The 22,486-nt window shown below is 36.4% G+C and overlaps 1 protein-coding gene across 5 annotated transcripts in view; it reads left to right on the forward strand.

Annotated features, from left to right (window-relative positions):
- Positions 1-17,050, forward strand: part of GULP1 (GULP PTB domain containing engulfment adaptor 1) — a 95,688-nt gene extending 78,638 nt beyond the window's left edge. For 3 of the 5 annotated variants that reach the window (XM_040972147.1, XM_040972149.1, XM_040972151.1), the window contains 3 exons: positions 4,262-4,400; positions 11,456-11,550; positions 16,911-17,050. In XM_040972147.1, coding sequence (XP_040828081.1) covers positions 4,262-4,400; positions 11,456-11,550; positions 16,911-16,982 — 306 coding nt within the window. In that variant the 3' untranslated portion in view covers positions 16,983-17,050. Of the gene's footprint in view, positions 1-4,261; positions 4,401-11,455; positions 11,551-13,609; positions 13,621-16,910 lie in introns of all 5 variants that reach the window. The other 2 variants (XM_040972148.1, XM_040972150.1) reach the window with 2 other exon arrangements.
- Positions 17,051-22,486: the final 5,436 nt, after the last annotated feature.

The raw sequence follows: 22,486 nt of genomic DNA on the forward strand, positions 1-22,486 counted from the left end.
GATCATAAAATACCATAGAGTACTTTCAATCACATTTTAAGACAGATGTTATCTAAGACAACTTCCACAATAATTGTGCTTTACTCAGTATAATAATTGATTCTGTGCAAGTATGAATTGGGAGATAAATATTCATAAGTTAATTTTAATATATAATCCTACTCCATATGTTACATAGGGTGTTTGGTCACATGTGGCTTACAGTTTTAACCTATAATAAGGAAAAGGGGTCACCAAAATTCCAGTTATATCTTCAGCTATGTAAACCAAACCAGTTTTCTAAGTACACGTAAACATACCCTTAGCTTGTTAAATGTGGGGATCTTATTAAGGAGATCAATAGGGAAATCACTATCTGGGTAACTATGATATAGACTGCTTTCTGCGATGAGGTTTATTTAAAGTCAGGTTGATTTTGGCTTCTTCAGAGTGTTACTAGTATTGGTAAATGTCTGAAGTGGGGCTTGTAGGTGTGAAGTCCAGCTCCAGGCCAAAACGCTGTGTGTAGGATTTCTGGCTCAGTCACAGTCAATGGCAAACTTGTAGCCTAGCAAGCCTCATGGCCGAAATCTGCCCTCTTGACATAGTTCACAGTTTGGGGGAACTGAGGGAAGAATTCAGGTTCTACTAACTGCCCATGCTCTTCAGTTTTTTTTGTTGTTGTTCTTGTTTGTTTGTTTTTGTTTTTTCATTTCTAGCCTCTACTCAGAGACCTCCGTTTGGAAGCTCCTGGTCGAGTGCTGTTTCTGAGGCCCTTGTTGAGCCTGTCCCTCTTCCCAGGGCTCCTGAGACCCGTTTCCCATGTTGACTCAGGATTCAGTACTGTTACCGCCCAACCCTTCCTCAGTGCCTCTCTATGATCCCTCATCCAGAAAACAAGAACAAAAGTAAACAAAAGCAAATAAGAAAACAAAAATGAAAACTTTTTTTTCAGCCATGAGATAATGTCTCTGTCTCCTACCCTTATGTGATATGTGTGACTGTCGCTCAGTGCCATGTCATTGGGGAAAACACTTCACTAATAGAGACACTTCCTGGGTGCCTCTTGCTAGAACTCTCACAGTGAGTACAAGCTTGACCACTATGTCATTTGAGCTGGTTGTTTACATTGACCACTCTGACACGTGACAGATCATCTGTTTGAACTTAGGTTTGTTTGAAGCTTTCCATGCTTTCCAGGATATCCATGGGAAACCACTTCTTTCAGACCCAGTACAGTACACTACTTACTATTTGTTACATCTCTGAAGTGTTAGAGAAGTTATTATTTGTTACCTTTCTGAAGTATTACAGAACTCCTGATTCCTTCTTACCGTTGGGGACTCCCCAGTACCTATAGGAAGGGCATGGTGACTGGATTTATCCTGTTTTCAATTTTTACTCTGCTTCTAGCTTCCAGGAGGAATAAGTCACAAAGAACCCATAGGCCTTAATTTCCATGAGTTTGTTATAATGATGACATAATATTGCTGTTCTTGCTAAAGTTTCAAAAGAATTTCTTGAGAGCTAAAGCTAAAATGGATGTTGCAAGTTCTAATGCTTGAGGAGGTAGCAAATAATAGCTTTATTTGCACTTGATTATTTCTATTTCTATGGCTGTTCTTCTCTTATTACTACCCTTTCTTTATCCATCTTATTACCCAGAGGTCTTCTCCCTCATTTTCCTTTTCATTTCTGTTTCCCTCTAATTCTGATGAATACAGTATTTTGTATAAAATATCTGAAATATCCTATTTCAGCAAAAAGGAACACATGAGTAATGTTAGTGATCTATAATCTGATGACTGTCACAGTAAGAAAACCAACTTCAAACTTATTTTAAAAAAAAAACATATTTACTTTTATTGGGAAAGCAGATTTATGGAGAAAAGGAGAGACTGAGAGAGTTATCTTCTATCCACTGGTTCACTCCCTAAATAGCCACAAAGGCTGGAGCTGGGCTGATCCAAAGCCAGGAGCCAAGAACCCCTCTGGATCTCTGATGCAGATTCAGAGACCCAAAGCTTTGAGCTATCCTCCACTGCATTTCCAGGCCATAGCAGGGAGCTGGATGGGAAGTGGAGCAGCAGAGACATGAATCCATGCCCATAATTGATGAAGGTTCTTGCAGGTGGAGGATTACAGTCAAGCCATGCCTGCCCCCAGAGCTATATTCATACTATTGTGGCAATGCCCTGCAAATTCAGTAAAGCACTTGATAATTTTTCCTTTCCTCTCACAGTTTCTTCTAGTACATTTCTTTTTCTGTCTTTCTTTTACAGCTGTTGCACAGAATGTCTGATCCTAGCGACCTGGGCTTTAGACACACTTGTCCTCTTTCTGGCATAGGAGTGATGATTCATCTCCCAGTCTAAACATTTCTTCCATTTTCTGTCACTCCTGTCAACTCCTCCGAATCCAGACTGTGATTGGACACGTTAATTTCACCACCTTCTAAATGTGCCCTTCCCTGTCCATTCAGTGAGAGCAGAATCCCAAGACCCCGTGTAATTGACTAAGCACAAAGCCATTTTATAATCCTACATGCTGTTTTTTCTAAACCCTGCCAATACTTGCCATTTACATGGTAATGGAAAAGTCAGCTATGTCTTGAATCAGTCTGCTGTCATTTGGAGACTTACTGTGTCCGTTTTGTTTCCTTTGGTTAGCTGCTATTTTTAGGTATAAAGAGGTGATAGAACAAGGTCAAGTAGAAAGGATATTTTTAAGTGTCTTTCAGGTTTGGCCGTTAGGAATTGAGGCAATTCCCTATATAGATAAAAGGAAAAGCTGTGCAAAAAGAGAAGATTCTGGATTCAAAGTGGTTAAGGTTGAATGAAGTGCAAGCTGGAACAGGAAGCCTAGAATCTAAAGGAGTTTAGGGCAGAGGGGAAGAGACAGTTGAGAAGAAAAGTTTGATTGTCTTTTAATGGCATTCAAGATTTGAGTATTCTTTATTCTTAAGTATATTCTTTTTTAAAAAAGATTTATTTTTATTATTTTTTTTTAATTGGAAAGGCGGATATACAGAGAGGAGAGACAGAGAGGAAGATCCTCCGTCTGATGATTCACTCCCCAAGTGAGTGCAACGGCCGATGCTATGCTGGTCCAAAGCCAGGAGCCTCTTCCGGATCTCCCACGCGGGTGCAGGGTCCCAAAGCCTTGGGCCGTTCCCGACTGCTCTCCCGGGCCACAGGCAGGGAGCTGGAAGGGAAGCGGGGATGGTGGGATTAGAACCGGCGCCCATATGGGATCCTGGGCATGCAAGGCGAGGACCTTAACCACTTGCGCCACCGTGCCGGGCCCTTAAGTATATTCTTAAGAAGATTCTTAAATAGAGAGGTGCAAGCCATGTAAAATAGAGGAACGAGAAGACTAAGGCAAACATTCCTGAGAAAGAAAAATGCTGAGATGTGTAACGAGTGTCAATGGAAGATGACAACCTACTGATGTGAACAAGTATAGAAATGCTTGTTTTAAGCCAGTTGCACAAGCAGTCTTCTCTTCATCACCTGTACCATGTTTGAATCAGAAAAGATATGGGTTTTCAGAATTCTAATTTTAATATTAAACACTATAAGTATTCTCAGTCCATTTCTTCTTCTGCGTATGCCAACTGAGTTATTTTTGTTTCTTAATATATGTCAGTCTTAACCCAGATTTTAGCAGATAAGCCAAGGTGTTTTTTTTTTGGTACATTAGTGAAAATTAATTCATCTCACTGGTAGTTATTTAATATAGAAATCTCAAGGAAGTTTTTAGGAATCTAAGATACTACAATGAAGAATACCAGGTGACCATTAAATACTTATTATAAATTAGAAAACCTTCTTTTAAAAACCTAGAAAGAAATTTACCATTGTATTGAATATTTTTGTGTGTAAGGAAGTGTATCATTGTATTCAATTATGTGCTTAAATTTTATAATCTTATACAAATCACTAATAAACCACATTTCTGTACACTATCATGATTTTTAATCTATGATGCAAGCAAATTTTTCCAGAGACATCAAATTTTACTATATGCTAAATATCCATAAAGAGTAGGGTTTTCACCATTTTTGCCTTCAGCTTTGAAGATATTTAAAAAGATTTTTTAAATCATTCATAAATGTTGACATAATACAATAACACGTGAGATTGTCAGCACTTCAGTATTTTTGGTTTAAAAATGCCAAGTTCCTTCGAATTGAACTGAATTGTTGTTATATATGTGAATTTGTAGCATTATACTGTGTCTGTGGGAGCTACCACCTTAACTCCTGTTGTCTTCATTGCAGGCAGGCAGTGTGATGACCAGTTCACCCTCTACTGACATCTTTGATATGATTCCATTTTCTCCTGTCTCACACCAGTCCTCCATGCCTACGCGAAATGGCACACAGCCACCTCCTATACCCAGCAGATCTTCTGAGATTAGTAAGTTTTCTAAGCAAATGAGTATCTTTATTCCGTTTGTATACGTTTTAAATATACAGTGATATTATGTGGGGTATTATATGCCTTGAAAAGTCTCACTAACAATTTTAGATATTAAAATATTTGGTTTTCACATATATGCTAATTTCAGTTACCTCCATTTTGTAATTCTAAGTACTATATTAAAGACATCCTCATTTGCAGTTTGAACCTGTTGTGACATCAGTATTTTGCTGAAGGTTTATTTACTTAATAATATGATGTATAATACTATAGTTATTTGGAATTATATCTTAGTATCTTATTTTATCATCTCCTAATTGTTGTAATTGCCTCTTTTCTGGGTCTTTTTAAAAAAATTTTTAAATTTTCAATTTATTTTTAATATTGTCCTCACATTTGAGAGAGATGCCCACCCATGAGGGTCTCCAACCTGGGTGGGAAGGGGCAGCACAGAAGAAGGTAGGTGAGATACATGCTTTCAATCTTTTTTCTCTTTCCTGCTGCATCTGCAGGGGAGGAGGGATAGTAGGCCACTCATTGCTGTCAATCTATATGAGCACCCAGGGTTGGGAGATGCTCCTTTGATGATGGTTAGAGGTCCCAATCCACGGAAAAGTGATGTGAGGGTGTTACTTCAGTGGCCTTGATAGCTGAGTCATTGTTGCTTTTGTTGCTCCAGGGTTGAGAAAGTGTTTCTGAGATCTTCTGGTTGACAAAGTCCTCTTTAGTGTATTCACAGACCCAGGAACATTCTGCAAAGCTTGGTCAGGATAATTGTCCAACCTGCTCTACCCTCCATTCTCTGACGTGGCAGTAACCGCACCCTGCTCACCTGGATGAGCTGTCTGTCATGTCTTCTGAGTGCAACTGGACATGTTATCCGCTATGCAAGGATCAGCAACCAAGGAGGCCCAGACCGAATATAGGCACTCCAAAGTCAGGCTACACATCCTGTGATTCTCCCTGTGCCCAGCGTTACTCCAGCAGTCCAGTCAGGGAGTCACCCAAGAAATCCCACCTGGGGTGATGCCAGGTCTGACTTGTGTGTGCCAGAAAGTGCAGAGTCAGGTTTGATGCATCACCTGCACCAGCCAGTGCACATACTGTTGGATACAGCTGCTCAGTCAGTTCTGCCACAGGACCATATCTCACGTGAACTGATTGGTTCTATGGCCCATCCCAGCTAGCCCATCACAGATGAGTAGGTGTTGCATCCCAGTTGGGGCAATGACTAATCCCTCCAAGACCTGCACCCAGACCCAGTTTTTGCTCATGCCAGCCTCTATTGCAGCTGATCGTAGCCCACCCCACGTCCCATCTGGGTCTTGTGCACTCCTGTGGGTGCTGTGACCCAGCTCAACCTGACCTGCACCTCAGACCTGTCCTCATGTATGCAAACAGATACCAACATCTTGTCCAACCAGGTCTGGCTTCAGTTCTGGTTCTTGTGCTCACCAGTGTTAGGTACAGCTTAGCAGGGGAGTGCCTATAGTTTCTCTGCCAGGCATGTTCCCAGCCCCAGGTCTCGTGCCTGCCAGGGGGTACTGATATCAAGCCTGACATGACTCGCACTTATTCCAGGTACTTATCAGTGGTGCTGTAGCTTACCTTAACTTGGCTGGCCAGCACCCGTTCTGCCTTTCTTGTGTGCCAGTGGGTTCAACAGCCTAGCCCAGCCTGGACTATGTCCAGTTCCAGCTTTAACGCTGACTACTGAAAACAACAGTCTAACAAGGCCCAGAATTTCCCTACTAGGTCCACTCCCAACTGCAGGTCTTGCATGTGCTGTAAAGTGCTCCAGCCCAGTCTGAGATAACCCATAGCCCATTTTTTGTTTTTGCCAGCAGGTGCTGTAGCCTACCTTAGCCCAGCCCACCCCCAGTCCTAGCTCTCTTTGGTGGGTGCAGCAGCCTAGTCCAGCCTGGCCCACCCCAGCCCTCTCATGAACTGGCAGGTATTGTTGTCCAACTCAGCCAGGCCTGCATCCAGCACACTCCTGCCAGTATGTGCTGTGAACTAAACATACCTGGTCCACCACCAGAAGCACCTCACATATGTATCAATAAGTACTACAACTCAGCCTGGCCTAGACTGCTCCTTGTCCTAGCTATTGTGCTTACCAGTACTACACTTACAAGGGGAGTTCCCTAAGTTCCTCTACCAGGCCTGCTTCCAGCCCCAAATCCTGCTTGTGCTGTCAGGTGCTGCTGCCTGGACTGACATGGCTGGTCCCCAGTGAGTACTACAGCATAGTCTGACTGCAGTGCACCCATTCCAGCTCTCACCGATGATTGATACAGCCTTGCCAAGTCTGGCCCACCACCAGAACCAGAAGGTGCATGACCCAGCCTGGCCTTTCCCACGTTTACTGTGGCACTCGTGGACACCAGTAGTTGCTGGAGCCCTGTCCACTTTGGTCTGCACCCAGACCCAACCCATACATATGCCAGTGGATGCTACACCCAAACTCAGCCTGGTCTGCCCACAAACCTGGATCATACACTTACCAGTGGGAGCTGCAGCTCAGCAGGAGAGTCCTCAGAGTTCACCTACTAGGTCCGTTACCAGACTGGGTCTTATGTGTATCGGTGGATGCTTCAACTCAGTTGGCATGATCCACCTGCAGTCTCAGCTCTTGCTGGAGGATGTTATAGCCCAGCCTGGCCCACCTCTAGTCGCAACTCCTGTGTTTCCCAGAGGGAGCTATAGACGAGCAGGAGAATCCCCCAAGTTTCCCTGCCAGGTCTGCTCCCAGACCTCACATATGCCATCCAGGGCAGCGACCCTGTTTGCCACTGTCTGCCCTCATTCTTGACCCTTGCAGGTGCTACACTCTAGCCCCACCTGGCTTTCTCCCAGCCCCAATCCCTGCGAGTGTGAGATGGGTTTCTGTCAGGTGAATTTTGTGGGCCAGCCTGGTTCGGCCCATCACCGCCTACAGATTTCTATGTAAACTGTCAGGTGTAGCAGTCCCACAGAGGTGAACCCATAAGTCGTCTGCAGAATCTGTCCCAGATTCATTTTTCTCATATTCTGGTGGGTGCTGTAGCCCAGCCTGACAGGCACTACCCGCTGCTCTGACACTCTAAACTACTTCATCTCAGTTTCTCTATCCACCTGCAAGTGCAGTGGTCCGATTTGCTGAATACCCCAGAAATGCCCTCAGCTTCTGTCACTCCAATACATCAATCATGGCCAGACCCCTTCCCCGGCCAATCTGCAGCCATCCCTGCCACTCTCCCACCCCCCCAGTGTGGAGGCCAGGGTGGTATGTCCTGGTCCTGGCTTTGAGATCTCCGTCTTCTTCTTTCACATTTATCAAAATAAAAGAGAGAGAGAGAGAGAGGAAAGAAGGAAGAAAGAAAGGAAGGCAGGAAGGAAGGCAGGCAGGCAGCTGTGCTGACATAGTGGTATAGTCGACACAAATTTGGACCCACCAGCTATTGGCTGCCTTTCTGCTAGTAGTATAATGCTTGCCTAGGTACAAGGCAGCTATAGCAGGTCATTTTCCAGATTTCAATATAACTTGGTGTAGGTTTTTGTATCAGAAAATATGAATATTTTTACTTGAAGGAATAGAGATTATATTCTAGATTTATTTATTAGCTCAATGTAAGAATTACTTCTTTGATGTCTAAAATAATGGGGAAACGACATTTTCTGCTTTTTCTTGTAATGTCTGGAAGGAACACTGAAGTCTTTTTCATAAATGAGGAAACATCCAGCAGATTCTTGTTTTCTGAATGTATTTTGATCTTTTCCCTTCATAGAAATGGAAAGAAGAGTTTCAGTGGCTATAAATTAATCACGGTGCCCAAAGAGAAACTGAAAAGGAAAAACTTAGTTTCATATATCATGGCTTTTGGGGTGTTCTGTAGTTCACATTAAGACGTTTTGGCTACAAATCAAGAACCACAGCTTCAAGCTTATAATAATGGCAATACCTATAGTTTATTTGCTTCCCCTGGGAAACTTGACAAAGAAAAGAGCCTGTTATACAAACTTGAAGCATTTTGGAAAACTAATTTGTAAACACGAAGTAAGAACTTTAGAGACTTCGGCAATTAGTAAATAAAATTATTTCAGTTATTTTTTATCTTGAGTGTATTTTAGGGTCTCTGAATCTATTTTTGTACCAATGAAAAAATGTTTTTGTCAAGGAAATAGTCTATGATTATAAGGCAATCATGATCATGTGAAGGGGTATTTTGTGTCCTTACATATTTTCCAGGATCTCTTCCTTTACTCCTAGCTTTCACTTTCTTGGAACTTATTGACTCATTCGCTTATTTATTCAATAAGTGTGCATTGTTTACATTCAATGTACTTGGCTTACATGCTAGAATTTTTTTCTAGAGAAAAATGTTTTGTTAATACATCGTGGAGTTATACACAAAAGAAGGCGCTTGTTCAAGTCATCTGAATCTTCACTGCAACTCAAAGTGAACTCTCTTTGTCTAGAGTTATGGTGATCATCTTACTGCTCATGCCTTAAGCAGTTTGTTTCATGAACAATAGTATAGATAAACATTTAGAAAGCATTCTGAATGTTTCAGAGTTTCAGTATATATAATATGGACGCATTGTGAAATGGTTACATCAGGTTAAATAAATACATTGCCTCATTTCTGTAATATTATTTTGTGATAAGAAGAATTAAAACGTGTTTTTTTTCAGTAATTTTATAATATTCATGATAGTAAAAGATGTTGTTAATATTTGTAGTTACCATGATGTACATTAGGGTTCTGACATGCTGGAATTTTAAGTACAGTTATTCACATAGTGTTTAATTTAACAGTGTTATAAATTAAGTGAGAATGTAAATTACAAAGAGTGAGCAAATTTGAAGGCATTTTGAAGGAATAATGTATCAGGATGTTGATTATAATCTCAAAATTTAAATTATCCTTCAGGATTGTAGACCAAAATTTTAAAAATCCAACCATCACTAGAAAAATAGAGGAAACACAAATTTTGTTTACACATTTGTAAATTAGAAATGACTTTGGCAAGCCCAGCTAGAGAGTCAGGTGATTTTAAGGATTTTTTTTTCAGATTTATGTATTCAAAATGCAGGCATGAATGAAAGGGAAAGATACTCCATCCGTTGTTTCACTCCCCAAGAGGGAGCAAGGACCCAGCCTGGGCGAGGATCAAGGAATTCATCCAGGTCTTCCATGTGAACAGCAGGGTCACAAGCACTTGTGCCATTCATCTGCTCTTTTCCCAGGCACATTATACCCTGGAGGAATTGTGGCACTCCTCCTTTCTACATGCTCAATGTTATTGTTAATGATGAATGAATGTACAATGCATTGTCTGCAAAAACTGTTGAAGAGAGGGTAGATACCTTCTTGGAACTGTAACTATGGAATGTATAAAGTCTGTTCTCCTTTTATAAATAAAAATGTTTTTAAAGGAACCAGAACAGCTGGAGTTCAAACCTACTGTGCCACATTTCCAACACTTGAGTACGTTCATAGTAAAAATAAATGACAACCTTAAAATACCTGTATATACTTGAGTGTGTATGTATCTATGTGCATATAGATGCATATGTATATACATGTATATCTATATATGCAATAACAATAAATTCTCATTTATTTAGCATATTCCATCTAGAAGTTTTCCTTTTGAAAACATCCTTATTTGGATAATTAAATATACAACTCTCATTTCTATGCTTATTTCTATGCATTTTTAATTTCTAAAATTATTTAATGCTGAGATGTGAGACCATAAGAACAAAAATCCTTCAAAATGGGAGTCATGGAGTGATTTTAGAGGATGTAATAGGATTCAAGTAGCCTAAATATTATTTAAACAATTGAATTTAGAAGGCAAAATTTTTTGCAAACTGAAAGTATAAATATGTTATAAATATGTTAGATATCTGTTAAATATGTTATAAATATCTTAATTTTTCTCAGTGGAGGTTACATTTCAGTTGATTCAGAGGAAAGTAGTTTTCTAAGGTTTTATATCCTACAATAGGCCCTAAGACTGTCACAAACACCAATTGTGGCTACTAATTTAATGATTAACAGGTAATGCAGAATTCAGAACATAATGTACGGAGGCCAGTTTTTTAATTCCTGTTATTTTAAAAGCAAATCTTCGGGGAGGATATAAGTGTGTTTATAAAAATTATTTATTTTTATTAGAAATATTAATTATTTATTTTTATTAGAAATGTAGATTTTTACTGAGAAAGTAGAGGCAGAGAGTAGAATAGAGGGATCTTCCAAAATTTGATTCACCCCTGAAATGGCCACGATGTCTATAGCTGAACTGAACTTAAGCCAGGAACCTGGAGTCTCTTCCTGACCTCCCATGTAGTTGTAGGGTGCCAAGGACTAGCCTACCTTCTTTTGCTCTCCCAGGCCATAAGCAGAGAACTGGAGAATTGAAGCAGCAGAGATAGGAACTGGGGCCCCTGTGGGTGATGCCGGTACTTGCAGGCAAAGGATTCGTTTGATATGCCACCAAGCCGTCTTATTTTTAAAGAACCATCTCAGTGTGGTTTATGTAGGAAGGGAAGATGGTTTCATACTACAGGAGATGATGTGCCTTAAGTTTTTTTTCTGAATAGCAGGAGAGTTAAAAATACATGAAATATAATAAAACCTTTGACTGATTCATCGGGTGTTCCATATTTCTCTGTTGCTATGTTGTAAGATATTATTAATTGGAAATTGGAATTAGGAAAGTCTCAGCATTTTTTTTTTTTTTGCTTTGTGAAGTTAAATTGTTACAATAAAATGTAGGCATTATATTAGTTATCAGACATTTTTAATTTGATATTACTCTTCACTGAAGACCAAAAAATCATGTTGGATTTATAATCATATAATTTTTAACAATAGATAAAGGGCTTTTGGCGTTTAGTCTAACCTTAAGGAAATCCAACATAAAGTGTGAGTGCAGAATAGTGACTTATTTGATCATGTCTATTTTGTGCTTATTTGTATAATCCTGCCTTTGAAATTAACTTACTCTATTACACCGCTTGTCATGTCATTCCATTTTTTTTTCCTTCCTTTTAGAACGGGACTTGTTTGGGGCAGAACCTTTTGATCCATTTAACTGTGGAGCAGGGGATTTTCCTCCAGATATTCAATCAAAATTAGATGAGATGCAGGTAAGTGTGTTAGCATGTTAGTACAAGTGTGTTTCTGAAATTTAGGGCAAAAAAAAATCTTACATTACAAATATACTCTTTCCTTGAATTGTCTTACTCATATAAAAGAATTATATTAAATTATAAAATAATTACATAAAATATTACCTTAATGCTTAATCCAAGAGACAAGCCAGTTATGCTAAGAATGAAATTCTTTTCTAGGCAACTTAATTTACAATGATTTTGTTTGATTTTAGGCAAATTTCCATGGATTCCAAAGTTTATTATTTTGAAATACAGAAACAGTGACTATATTAGATTTTTAGTAGTTGACCTTAGTCTTAATGATGACAGATTTCAATGAGTAGATGAGGGAAAATCTTCATAACAGTAAAATTATTTTCTTTGAAAAGAAGCATTGTCGCTAAAGTTCATAACTTGTGGGCTGTTCCTGAAAAAGCAGACACCCAGTGACATGTTCTTTAGGAATGCAGTGTCGTCGAGTTCTCCTTTTCATTCTCCCTCTTGCTTTTGAATTCTGAACTGTTTCAGAAGTTTGGAGAAATTAGGTTTAAAGGAATTATGCAATGGACTCTAGTTAATAAATAGTCTTATAAACAGTGCAATAATAACTTACTTCTATATGTTCCCTGTACATTTTGATTAACCTGTTGTATAATATTTCTCATGAAAAAGGTTTCTATATGGCAGAATCCAGATAAATATCAAATCTTTAAAACTGTGAAGAGACAGTGAAGATACTAAAGCAAAATAGATTTTTCTGATTGTTAGCCGTAGATTAATACATTCACTGTCTGTGCTTAAGTTCTAGAAAAACAATGAGTGAATGAGCTGTGATGTAATACTTGCAGACACACTCCCTGTCTGGAAAGATGGTCTGATGCCCTTCCACTTCTTTTGAACTGTAGCAATTGAGGCATCTTTTTTTCTTTTTCTTTTTTAAAATTTCTTTTGTGAATTTGTTCATTATTTTAGATATGAGTTCTGAATCAAAAACTGAGATGTTTAGAATAGGCTCTGACGTTTTTGAAGAATAAATTAAGACACTAATTCTCAAGTTGACTGTTTCATAATTGACTTTTATTTGAAAAAATGTTGTTATAAAATTTTCTGAATTTCCTAAAGTATGATATAATTTTTGAATCTTAACAGTTAAAATGAAAGGTCGATTGATTAACAAAATGCTAACTAGGTACACGTATATTACAGAAGTGTATACAAAGCAAGAGTGATAAGACTTACATGAATGGTCAGAGGTTCCCAACTCATTCAATGTGAGCTAATTAGCTGAGACTAGAAGATCATAATTAAATGCTCCCCTGTGCTACACTACATATTTTAAAAGCAGATTAACACAAAAACTAATTGAAACTACAACTTTCAGTTTCATTAAGAACTGGCATAGAGATAAGTATACAGAGAAGTGGAAAATGAATGGACAGAAAGCTTTGCATCTCACACACTAAAATCTCTTCTAGTAATTTTATATGCTTACTGTTAAATTGCCATAACATATTTACTAAAATGCTATCAATGTATCTTTATATTGTTATACAATTGTTAATTCAAAACTTATCAATTAAGTAAAAGCACTACCAATTAAGAAGTGTCACATAACAGAATAGATGATGCCACTTGGTTGAAACTACATCAGATTCCTATGGATCAGATAGCACAATCTCCCCACCTCTTTCCTATGTTTCAAATACTATGGACTGTTCATTTCTGTGATACATGATTAGGAAAATGTTACATTTCATATTATATTTGATTTTTTATAGATATTGCTAATTAAGTTTTTACTGCTTGGGACTAATGGGTACTGATGTGATAGATCTTGTTTTGTAAGTCATGTGAAATTTTTAGGTTATCAAAAAATTGAAAGATGTTCTGTAAACTAAAAATCATGTTCAATACAAGAATAAGGTTTGGAAAGTGCTGTATTGCAATGAGTTAGTGTTGTGGTAATCAAATGCTAAACTGCAGGGCTTTTTCTGCCATTTCTAATATTTTCTTAATGTCTCTTTTTATTCTTTTCTGCTTTCATGGTGGGTAGCGCCAGAGATGGTTGGTATACTATATTCACAATAATTTTAGAGACTTTACACCTTTCTAATGGACAAATCTTAACGTTTGCATGCTTTGATAAATATTTAAATGTAGTTTCAAATGCATGGGTCTGATTACCAGTTGTGTTTTGGGGTTTCATAGTTCATATTTTTAGTGTTTTTCCTCAGGGATTTAGTCACTGTTGCATTGTTTTCTTTATTGCCTGTCTGTTTCTTTTAATCTAACTTACATACAACGCAACTGTGGCTTGTTTATCTAAGCCTGTGACAATTTTGGTATTAATCTTCCTGGTGTAATTAACCCAGTACTCTTATTTGTATATTATATAAGAACTTAAATATAGTGTAATGGGTATGAACAACATATTGAGTTACTGAGCCTGGTGGAATCTTCAGTTTTCCTCTTTTGATCACAGAGGATTATGACCTAGTAACTCCTAAGGTAATTATGAAATTTGAATTACAGCTATATTGCTCTTGCATGTATGAAACATTAAGCCAATTTATTAAAGCATAAGAATTGGATATTTATTTGAAATCAATAAAGCAGTTATTTGATTAGACATTGTTTAAACTACCAGCTATGTCACTAGCAGCCAGATCAATGGAATAATATTGCTATCCCAGAATATTGATAGCCAGTAAAAGTAAAAAAATAAATGGTGTTGTCATTATTAATAATTTAGAATAAGTTCAAAGTATGCCTGAAACTTATTCATGAGATTTTTTTAATTGGAGATAAATTTTTATTAAAAAAAAGAAATTATGGATATGTTTTCTTCATACTTTGTTTGAAATTCTCTCCTTAAAAATGTAAACATATCACATAAAGGGAAAACAGGTATACAAAGATTGTAAAAACTAAATGATCAACAGACATAAAACATAGTTTACAAAGGACTATAACAGAAGTAGCCCTGTTCTGACCAACCAAAGTAGACAGAAATATCACATACAGGACTGTAAATGCAATGTTCATATGGACAGGTAGCTTGTTTTCTTTCTAACATAAGTGCAAAGGAAAATCTGATGAAATCTTTGCTAGGTCAAGGTCAGTTCATGAAGTTACAATGGAGAATAATTTTATTCGAATCCTTGCATTTCTATTTGATGTCAAAAAATATAAAGCAATCTTTTCTGAGGAGGAACTATATATGGTTGTGTTAAATTTTTGAATAATGATATCTAATCAACCTTGACAAGTAAAATTCTGCAAAAATTCGTGTAAAAGACTGAAAGCAAATTACTGCAAAAATTAATGACATATGATCATGATGCATTGCTGTTTGGAAACCCACAATATTGTGTTCAAAGCAAGAAAGTAAATACTATGTAGCATATTCAATATAATAAATGGAAACTTAGATATGTAATAAACATAGTTACTTATATTATCATCTAATAATTGAAAAATCTATAGCCTGGAAAAAGGAATATTTTAAAGGGTAAACCTCAACATGCTAACAGTTTTTGCATATGAGTGTTTTTCCTTCTTTGATAACATTTTCTATTACAAAATTAGAATGTCTGAGCAAAATATTTCATATAAAACATGCAGTTAATATTTTAATTAACTTTAAAGTCATTTTGTTAGATATTACTGTATACTAACATGTGGACACTTTAATGAATTTCAACTTCATTTAGGCATGATTTCCCAACTGTCACTGATGAGAAAAGGCCACAAAGTTTGTTATAAATTTGTTGTAGGTGCAAAGAAAAGCATTGAACCTTGTAATCATATTTATGGCATACTAAATGATTTGGTTCACTTAAGAATATCCTTTAAAAATCATCACAGAGAATTTGTTGCAAGTGGTAAAAATAATTTATTAAAATAGTGATTCACCCCTCTTTGATTGACATTGAACACAATTCTATGAGTGATTGAAATGATACTTGTTTGATTTCAAAAGGTACTGATAAAACCTTCCAAGATGTAATTATCTCTAAATTACTACACCCATCATTTATGTCACCTCACAATATAACATGACAGTTCTCAATTTTTCATGTAAACTATTTTAAAAGATGAGTCTTTGAATAATATTTTAAAGTATTTACTTTTACTTAAGTGTTTGGTAGCTGTTTGCAAGCAATGCATAGATATGGAAAAAATTTCTTTTTTGATCAGAATAGGTGTTTGAAAAACAATGGCAAGTACTCTGACCTTCACAAACAAGATAATTTTTACTCTCCGTACTGGAAAAATGTTTCAAAAATCATTTCCTGTGATGACATTGGTAGGCAGTCTTTCTTCCCTATCAACATAAAACAGACTGCTCAGTGAATATTAATAACAAAGTGCTTTAGGTTTTATAACTACACATTTTTCTGTGAGCATAATATAATGCTTGCATTGCATCTGTATGAAAAGAAATACTTTGGGATATTCATATCTAGTAAAAGCCATTTTGGCTGCTGGCACATGCACATGGCTCCTACAAGGAAACCTAAAATAGGACCTCCTGCTTTAGGACCAGCATCTTCATGCTTCATCTTCATCTCTTTGTAGGTCAGTGTGCACTGGGTTACTGGTAAGGTGGGTCTGTTGTGGAAGAGGAATGGTAGACCTGAGGTAGCTAGACATAAAAGAAGAGCATAAAGTGGAAATTTGTTACAACTTTTTTTTTTTAACTTAAATTTCTTAGGGGAAAGCACAAACTTTTCACGAGTATATGCTTAGTCTCAGTAAGTCAAAGATAGCTTAGCTTCTAAAATGCATTACACTCAGAGTTGAAGTAGAGATAGTTGGCTAAAGGTAAGGGCCACACAGTCTACAGTGCTGTGTCTAGCGGAAGGTGGCAATGGATGCATAAAAAGTGCTTTACTCAGTGTTTGGAACACTTGTGGCCAGAAAGCAAGGAAAAAAAAAAAAAAACATCAGGTTATCTTGAACTTCTCATTAATTTGAGGTCTAGCTATCTTAAATATTTAAATCAATAATTATTTTAAGCCAATAATTTTTCTACTCTGGAATGTCATAAAATAAGCTTTCCCAAAATACAAATGTTTAAATCATAAATCTTCAAACCCATAGTGCCTTTTTCTTCTGTCTCACACATGTGCTAACCTCATATATATACTTAAAGCATTAAAAAGTTTTAAACAACCTACCAGAACTCTATGCCAGAACTGTAAAATCTAATAAGCCAATATTTGATGTATGATGGTCTCGTAGTTGGTCAGGATAAGAAACTTTGAACTTCTGTTCATAACCTATTTTATGTACTGATTTCACTTTATTTTGGCATAGTATTTCTTATTTTATTTTATTATGTCTTACAGGAGGGGTTCAAAATGGGACTAACTCTTGAAGGAACAGTATTTTGTCTGGACCCATTAGACAGTAGGTGCTGATGTCAAGAACAAAAGATCCTGACTCGTGTTAAATTTGTTTATATACACATATATATCATTCATTATTATCTTAAGACAGGTATTATACATGTGCCAATATATTTTTACATAGTATTTTGACAAGTATTTCAGTAAAATTTGCCACATTTATTGTTGATCTGTAATTTCTGTTTTCAAAATAAGATTCTGTAATGTATATCATACTTCTGCGTTCCTATCTGTTTCAATTGTAGGTGGATTTACAATTGAAAGATGAATGCAAGTATACAACTTTGTATCCGAGTTCTAAACAATTAGCACCTTGAAATGTGTGTTGATTCTGTAGCCTGCTAGCTTAGTATTGATTTCCCAAAAGCCATACACTAATGATAGCTTTTAAAATTCAGAGGAGTCATGATATCCAAATAAATACATTCTATTTTCAAGGCATGTGACCATTCATCACAGACATATAATTTTATATACAATATATTGTTTACATGTTGAAAAATGTAAACTTTGAAATAATACCACCACATCTTTAGCAAGTAAAGTAACGAGACTATACATTCCCATAATAATTAAACCAAATATATTTAGGTTATTTATTAATAATACATGGTAATAATACTAATTATTATCAATTATGGTCTAAAGAATTTGTTTCATGAGTAACAACTGGAAAATGAAAATTTGCTATTTATACAAGTATTAGTTTCACATATATAGAGAAAGGTAACATTACTATAACCCGAAACATCATCTGAGCTGATATTTCTTAAAAGAAAAAACAAAAAGAACTTGAAGTATGTGCTGCCTTTCCATGCAGTCTATAGTATCCATATTCACTTAACTAAATATGTTTCAGCTCATTAAAAAAGCCTATCGTTATATTTTTATGCTTCAGTAAAGATATTTTTCACCAAAGTTTGTTCTATGATGCCCGTTGGTTTTGATGTTAAAAATTCTACATGGCAACTATTCTATATAAATTATGAGTTATTTAGCAATTTTAATTTGTTTTATTCTACTGAAGTCAGAATTTTGTCTTTCACAAAAATCTAGTTGTTTTAAAATTTAGCCTTGGATATGAGCAATATAATTCTACAACATCTTCTAGGTGTGCTGTTGAATGCTACCTTCTAAATATTTGCCCATTATGTAACAAAGTTTTACTCATTGCAAGAAACTTTATGGGAGAAATGTTTAATTTTATTAGCCATAAAGTAAGGAAAAAGTAAATAAATGAAAATGTGGGGTTTGCATAGGGAGTATCCTAAAAATCAGTGTATCTTTATGGGGAATTTTCTTTAAGTGGTAAAATTACATTTTTAGTAGGAACAGAAACCACACATGCTTATGCAATATTACTTTCGTATGTATGCTCATGATGTCCTATGGTATGAAGGAGCCTTTGATTTTCTGTTACCTGTTATGTTGTACCTTATTATAGGGTAGTGTATGTTTCATAAAGGAGAATCTGCATAGTTTTGTTTGTCATATAGTATTTTGGAATTTGTATAATGAGGATGTTTAGAAGCCATATGAATGGCTTTTTTTTAACAGATAGAATTTGTATTTTTATTGTACTTTAAAAGCTTTATGTAATAGGTATAAATGTAGAACTCATTTATTATCAATGGTAACACAATAGAATACTAAGATGATATTTGCACATTTAAGGGATGCTACTTTACCAATTTTTAATGGTAATCAGTTATGCTACTGGCATGATTCAATAGTACATAATTGATCCTTAATGATGAACATTTATTCCACCAGTGGATTTTTATGAAGATCTGATTTACAAACTGTATTTCTTTGTAAACTCAATGATATGTTTGATTTTGCTGAGAATAAATGATTTTAAATAACTAGATTGTATAATCTAATCATTAAATAATCTCTGATTTAGGTGCATTCTAAAGCTTATTTTGTGGCAAATTTTTCTTTTTAAAAACGGCATTGAAAAGAGATGGTGGTGGGGGGAAGCTGAGGGGAATAAAAACCAGGATGAAGAGCGGGACAAAGCAGGAGAGAGAAAAGCTGGTCATTACACCTCATTTCTAACAGCCTCACACTTCCACTTGATGAATGGATAGAATTCAGTGGTGATAATTGTGGACTTGAGCCCACTGAAGAGGTCGGAATTTGGTTCCTTTCTGCAGAGCGTTGAACTGAACAGCTGTCTGAGATGAATGCCATTTTTCAAAATGGGTGACATTTTTATCCTGGGAATAATACAGAGGTCTTGCTTGATAGTCTTAAAAAGGTGGACTTGATACTTGGATGTGAGCTGTGGCTCATTGTGCCATCATGTCAAAGGTTTGAACTTGTTCAGAAAAGGATGTGAAGTATAGTAGAAACACAGGGCCCTCCATGCACAGCCTTTGCACAACAATGCACAATCCATTGATTGTTTAATTAAATTTATAGGTTGCTTTTGTGAATGACATATTGGATGAGAAAACTTCTAGTATGTTTACTTAAAATATTGTTAACAAATATTATTTGTTGCTGTTTCTGTCTTCACTTAGTTTACTGTGGTAGAGGAAAAGTAAGGTAAATGTGTGGGGTGTTATTGAAAACCAGTAATATTCAAGTATTATGTGAACAAAGAATTCTCTGGGAACGTTAACATTTAACTATTTGAACACTTCTTCCTCAGTAGTGTCTGTCATGTCACTTATCCAATGGCAAAGATTTTTTGTTTGTAATTCTTTCTTATATTTTAGATTTGAAAATTTTTCAAGATCTGTCATATTATGAAAATTAAATTTCAGGTGGAATTTGACATTTTGAGACAGCACCTTGAAACAAAAAAAAAGCACTATTTTTGATGCCCCTTCATATATCCAAAAATACATTTTTTCAATTTGAGTATTTCCTCATACAACGCCAAATTCAATATTTACTCATGGATTTCAGTCCCTATTACTGAAAACCTTGTCAGTTTTAACAACTAAACCTTAAATTCACAGGAACTGTGCTAATGCAATTACTGAGACACCAGTAATGATTCAGGCAATTAAGGTAAAGAAGCTATGTGTTTCTGTCACCCACATTGAATATCTATATTCAACTTCCAGCTCCCAACTTTGATGTCAGCTTAGCCCTGGACATTGAGAGCATGTGGAAAATGAACCTGTAGACAGGATATTTCTCTCTTTATCTCTCTCTCTCTCTCTCTTTCTCTCTTTATCTGTCTGTCTCTCTCCCTCTCTGTCTCTGTGTAAGAGTGTTTCTGTTTCTCAAATATATGACTACATATGTTTTTATAAAGAATTATTCTGTTTGAAAGGTAAAGTAAACACAGAACTGGGGGCTCCCATTTGTTAGTTAATGCTCTGAAAATCCACAAAGATCAGGGCTAGAGCAAGCTGAAGCCAAGAGCCTGGAGTTTCTTGCAGGTCATCCTCGGCTGCAGGATCTGAAGCGTTTGGGACATCATCTATTGCTTTCTCAGTCACATTAGCAGGGAGTGAGACTTGAATTGGAACATCTTAGTCTTGAACTGGAGCCCATAATGTGATCCTGGTGTAGCAGGCATTGTCTTTACCCACCATGCCACCAAGCACCAGCCCCGTAAATGAATATTTTAAAGGACTTTTAAATGTTTCTATTTTCATTAAATATGACCTGGCAAGAAGCTGTGAAGCTTATCATCTTACTAGAATTCTCTAGCACACATTGCATTTAAATTTTCTATTAAAATACATTATGAGAGCCTGGTGCGGTAGCCTAGTGGCTAAAGCCCTTGTTTTGAATGCCCCCTGGATCCCATATGGGTGCTGGTTCTAATCCCGGCAGTACTGTTTCCCATGTAGTACCCTGCTTGTGGCATGGGAAGGCAGTCAAGGTCTTGGACCCAAAGTCTTGGGATCCTGCAACAATGTGGGAGACCTGCATAAAGCTCTTGGCTCCTGACTTTGGACCGGCACAGCTCCGGCTGTTTCAACCACTTGGAGAGTGAACCAGCAGATGGAACATCTTCTCTGTCTCTCTTCCTGTCTGTACATCTTCAATAAAAATAAATTAATTTAAAAAGAGAGAACATTCTGAAATCCCATAGTGTTATGTTGGAATCTTGGACATAATCAACTTAACATCGTTAATATTACATTGATTTTTTTTTACATTTTATTATCATTGCTATCATTTTATGATACAGTTCCATATTCCCTTATCCCCTCCCCAGTTCCCTCCCCCTCACCTAGTTCCTCTATATCATTACTAACATATAGTTCTTCATACACAGTCATATGTCCATCACTGTGGGCATGGACAATGGCAGAGAGTCCAGAATCCTATTGTCAAGATATAGTAAACGGTTTCATCGTAAGTCCATCTTTGTCTGGAAGTAGAAATGCATACTACTCTGCATTCTCACATCTGGATGTTAGTCTCCATTTTACAGCTACTATACATCCCCTTAAGTGAAAAGACATGATACAAAATCAACAATAGAAAGAAAAATAGAACTTTACAATGCCATGAAGTTAAATGACATGTTACTAGATATGACAGTCTCCATTCTGATTAAATCATTCAATGACTCGTAGATCATGCAGTGGCATCATTTTCTTCAAGAAAGTTCTTGAATTTCATTTCTTCAGCTACACGTTAGTCTTTTAATAGCATGTTGTTTAACTTCTTGGTGTTGTTAATTTCTTTTTCTTCCCGGATGTTGATTTTGTTTTGTGGCTCTTCATTTAAGGGGATGTATAGTAGCTGTGTAATGGAGACTGTCATATCTAGTAACATGTCATTTAACATCATTAATATTATATTTATAAAAATCAACACCATGGTATCTTGTACCTATCCCTTTTGGTATTTTCATAAATAAAAATATGATTTTTAAAAAAATTTTCAATCATCCAAATGAAAGGATTGCCATAACATGTTTGTATTCTCTTGGTGCCAAGCGCAGCACTTCATCCACAGGCACTCATTAAAAGGTTGGATAATTATTTATCATACTTCCTGATAACAATTTGAACTAAAATTTCTCATGTTCTTAAAAAGAAGAGCACGTGTTCTCTAAATACATGTTAGGAGAAAAATGACTTCTTTCCAGGGAAATTTTTACCATTTTCTTAACATTTACAGCAGCATTGCCATTCTCAGTAAAGCTTCTTAGAATTGAGCAGCTAACCACCACAATGCAATCCTACACTCGGAAAATGCGAGAATGAATGTGCAGATTTAAAGAAATGGCGATTTCATAACGACTATTATATAAGTAAGAAGCATTGCCTGCACTTAAGGAGGGAAAGAAAGGCATTTGGTGAGCAAGCATGTGAAGGAATGACAGCTCAAACTCAAAATTGCTTTTCTTTTTATCCTATATTATGGTTAACATAGTTTCACTTGGTTTCAAATAGCTTAAGTATGTTTATCTGCTCCAAACTTTATATTGGCCTCTTTCTTAACTGAGGTTTCACAAGAGTTTGTTGGGGTCCTTCCCAGTTGACTACTCCCTCCTCTGTCTGGCCAGGCTGCTATGTTCTAGTCTGTTCCAA

This window comes from Ochotona curzoniae, unplaced genomic scaffold (genome assembly GCF_017591425.1).
Source record: "Ochotona curzoniae isolate NIBS_2020 unplaced genomic scaffold, NIBS_Ocur_1.0 contig_2210, whole genome shotgun sequence".
Classification (NCBI taxonomy): Eukaryota; Metazoa; Chordata; class Mammalia; order Lagomorpha; family Ochotonidae; genus Ochotona; species Ochotona curzoniae.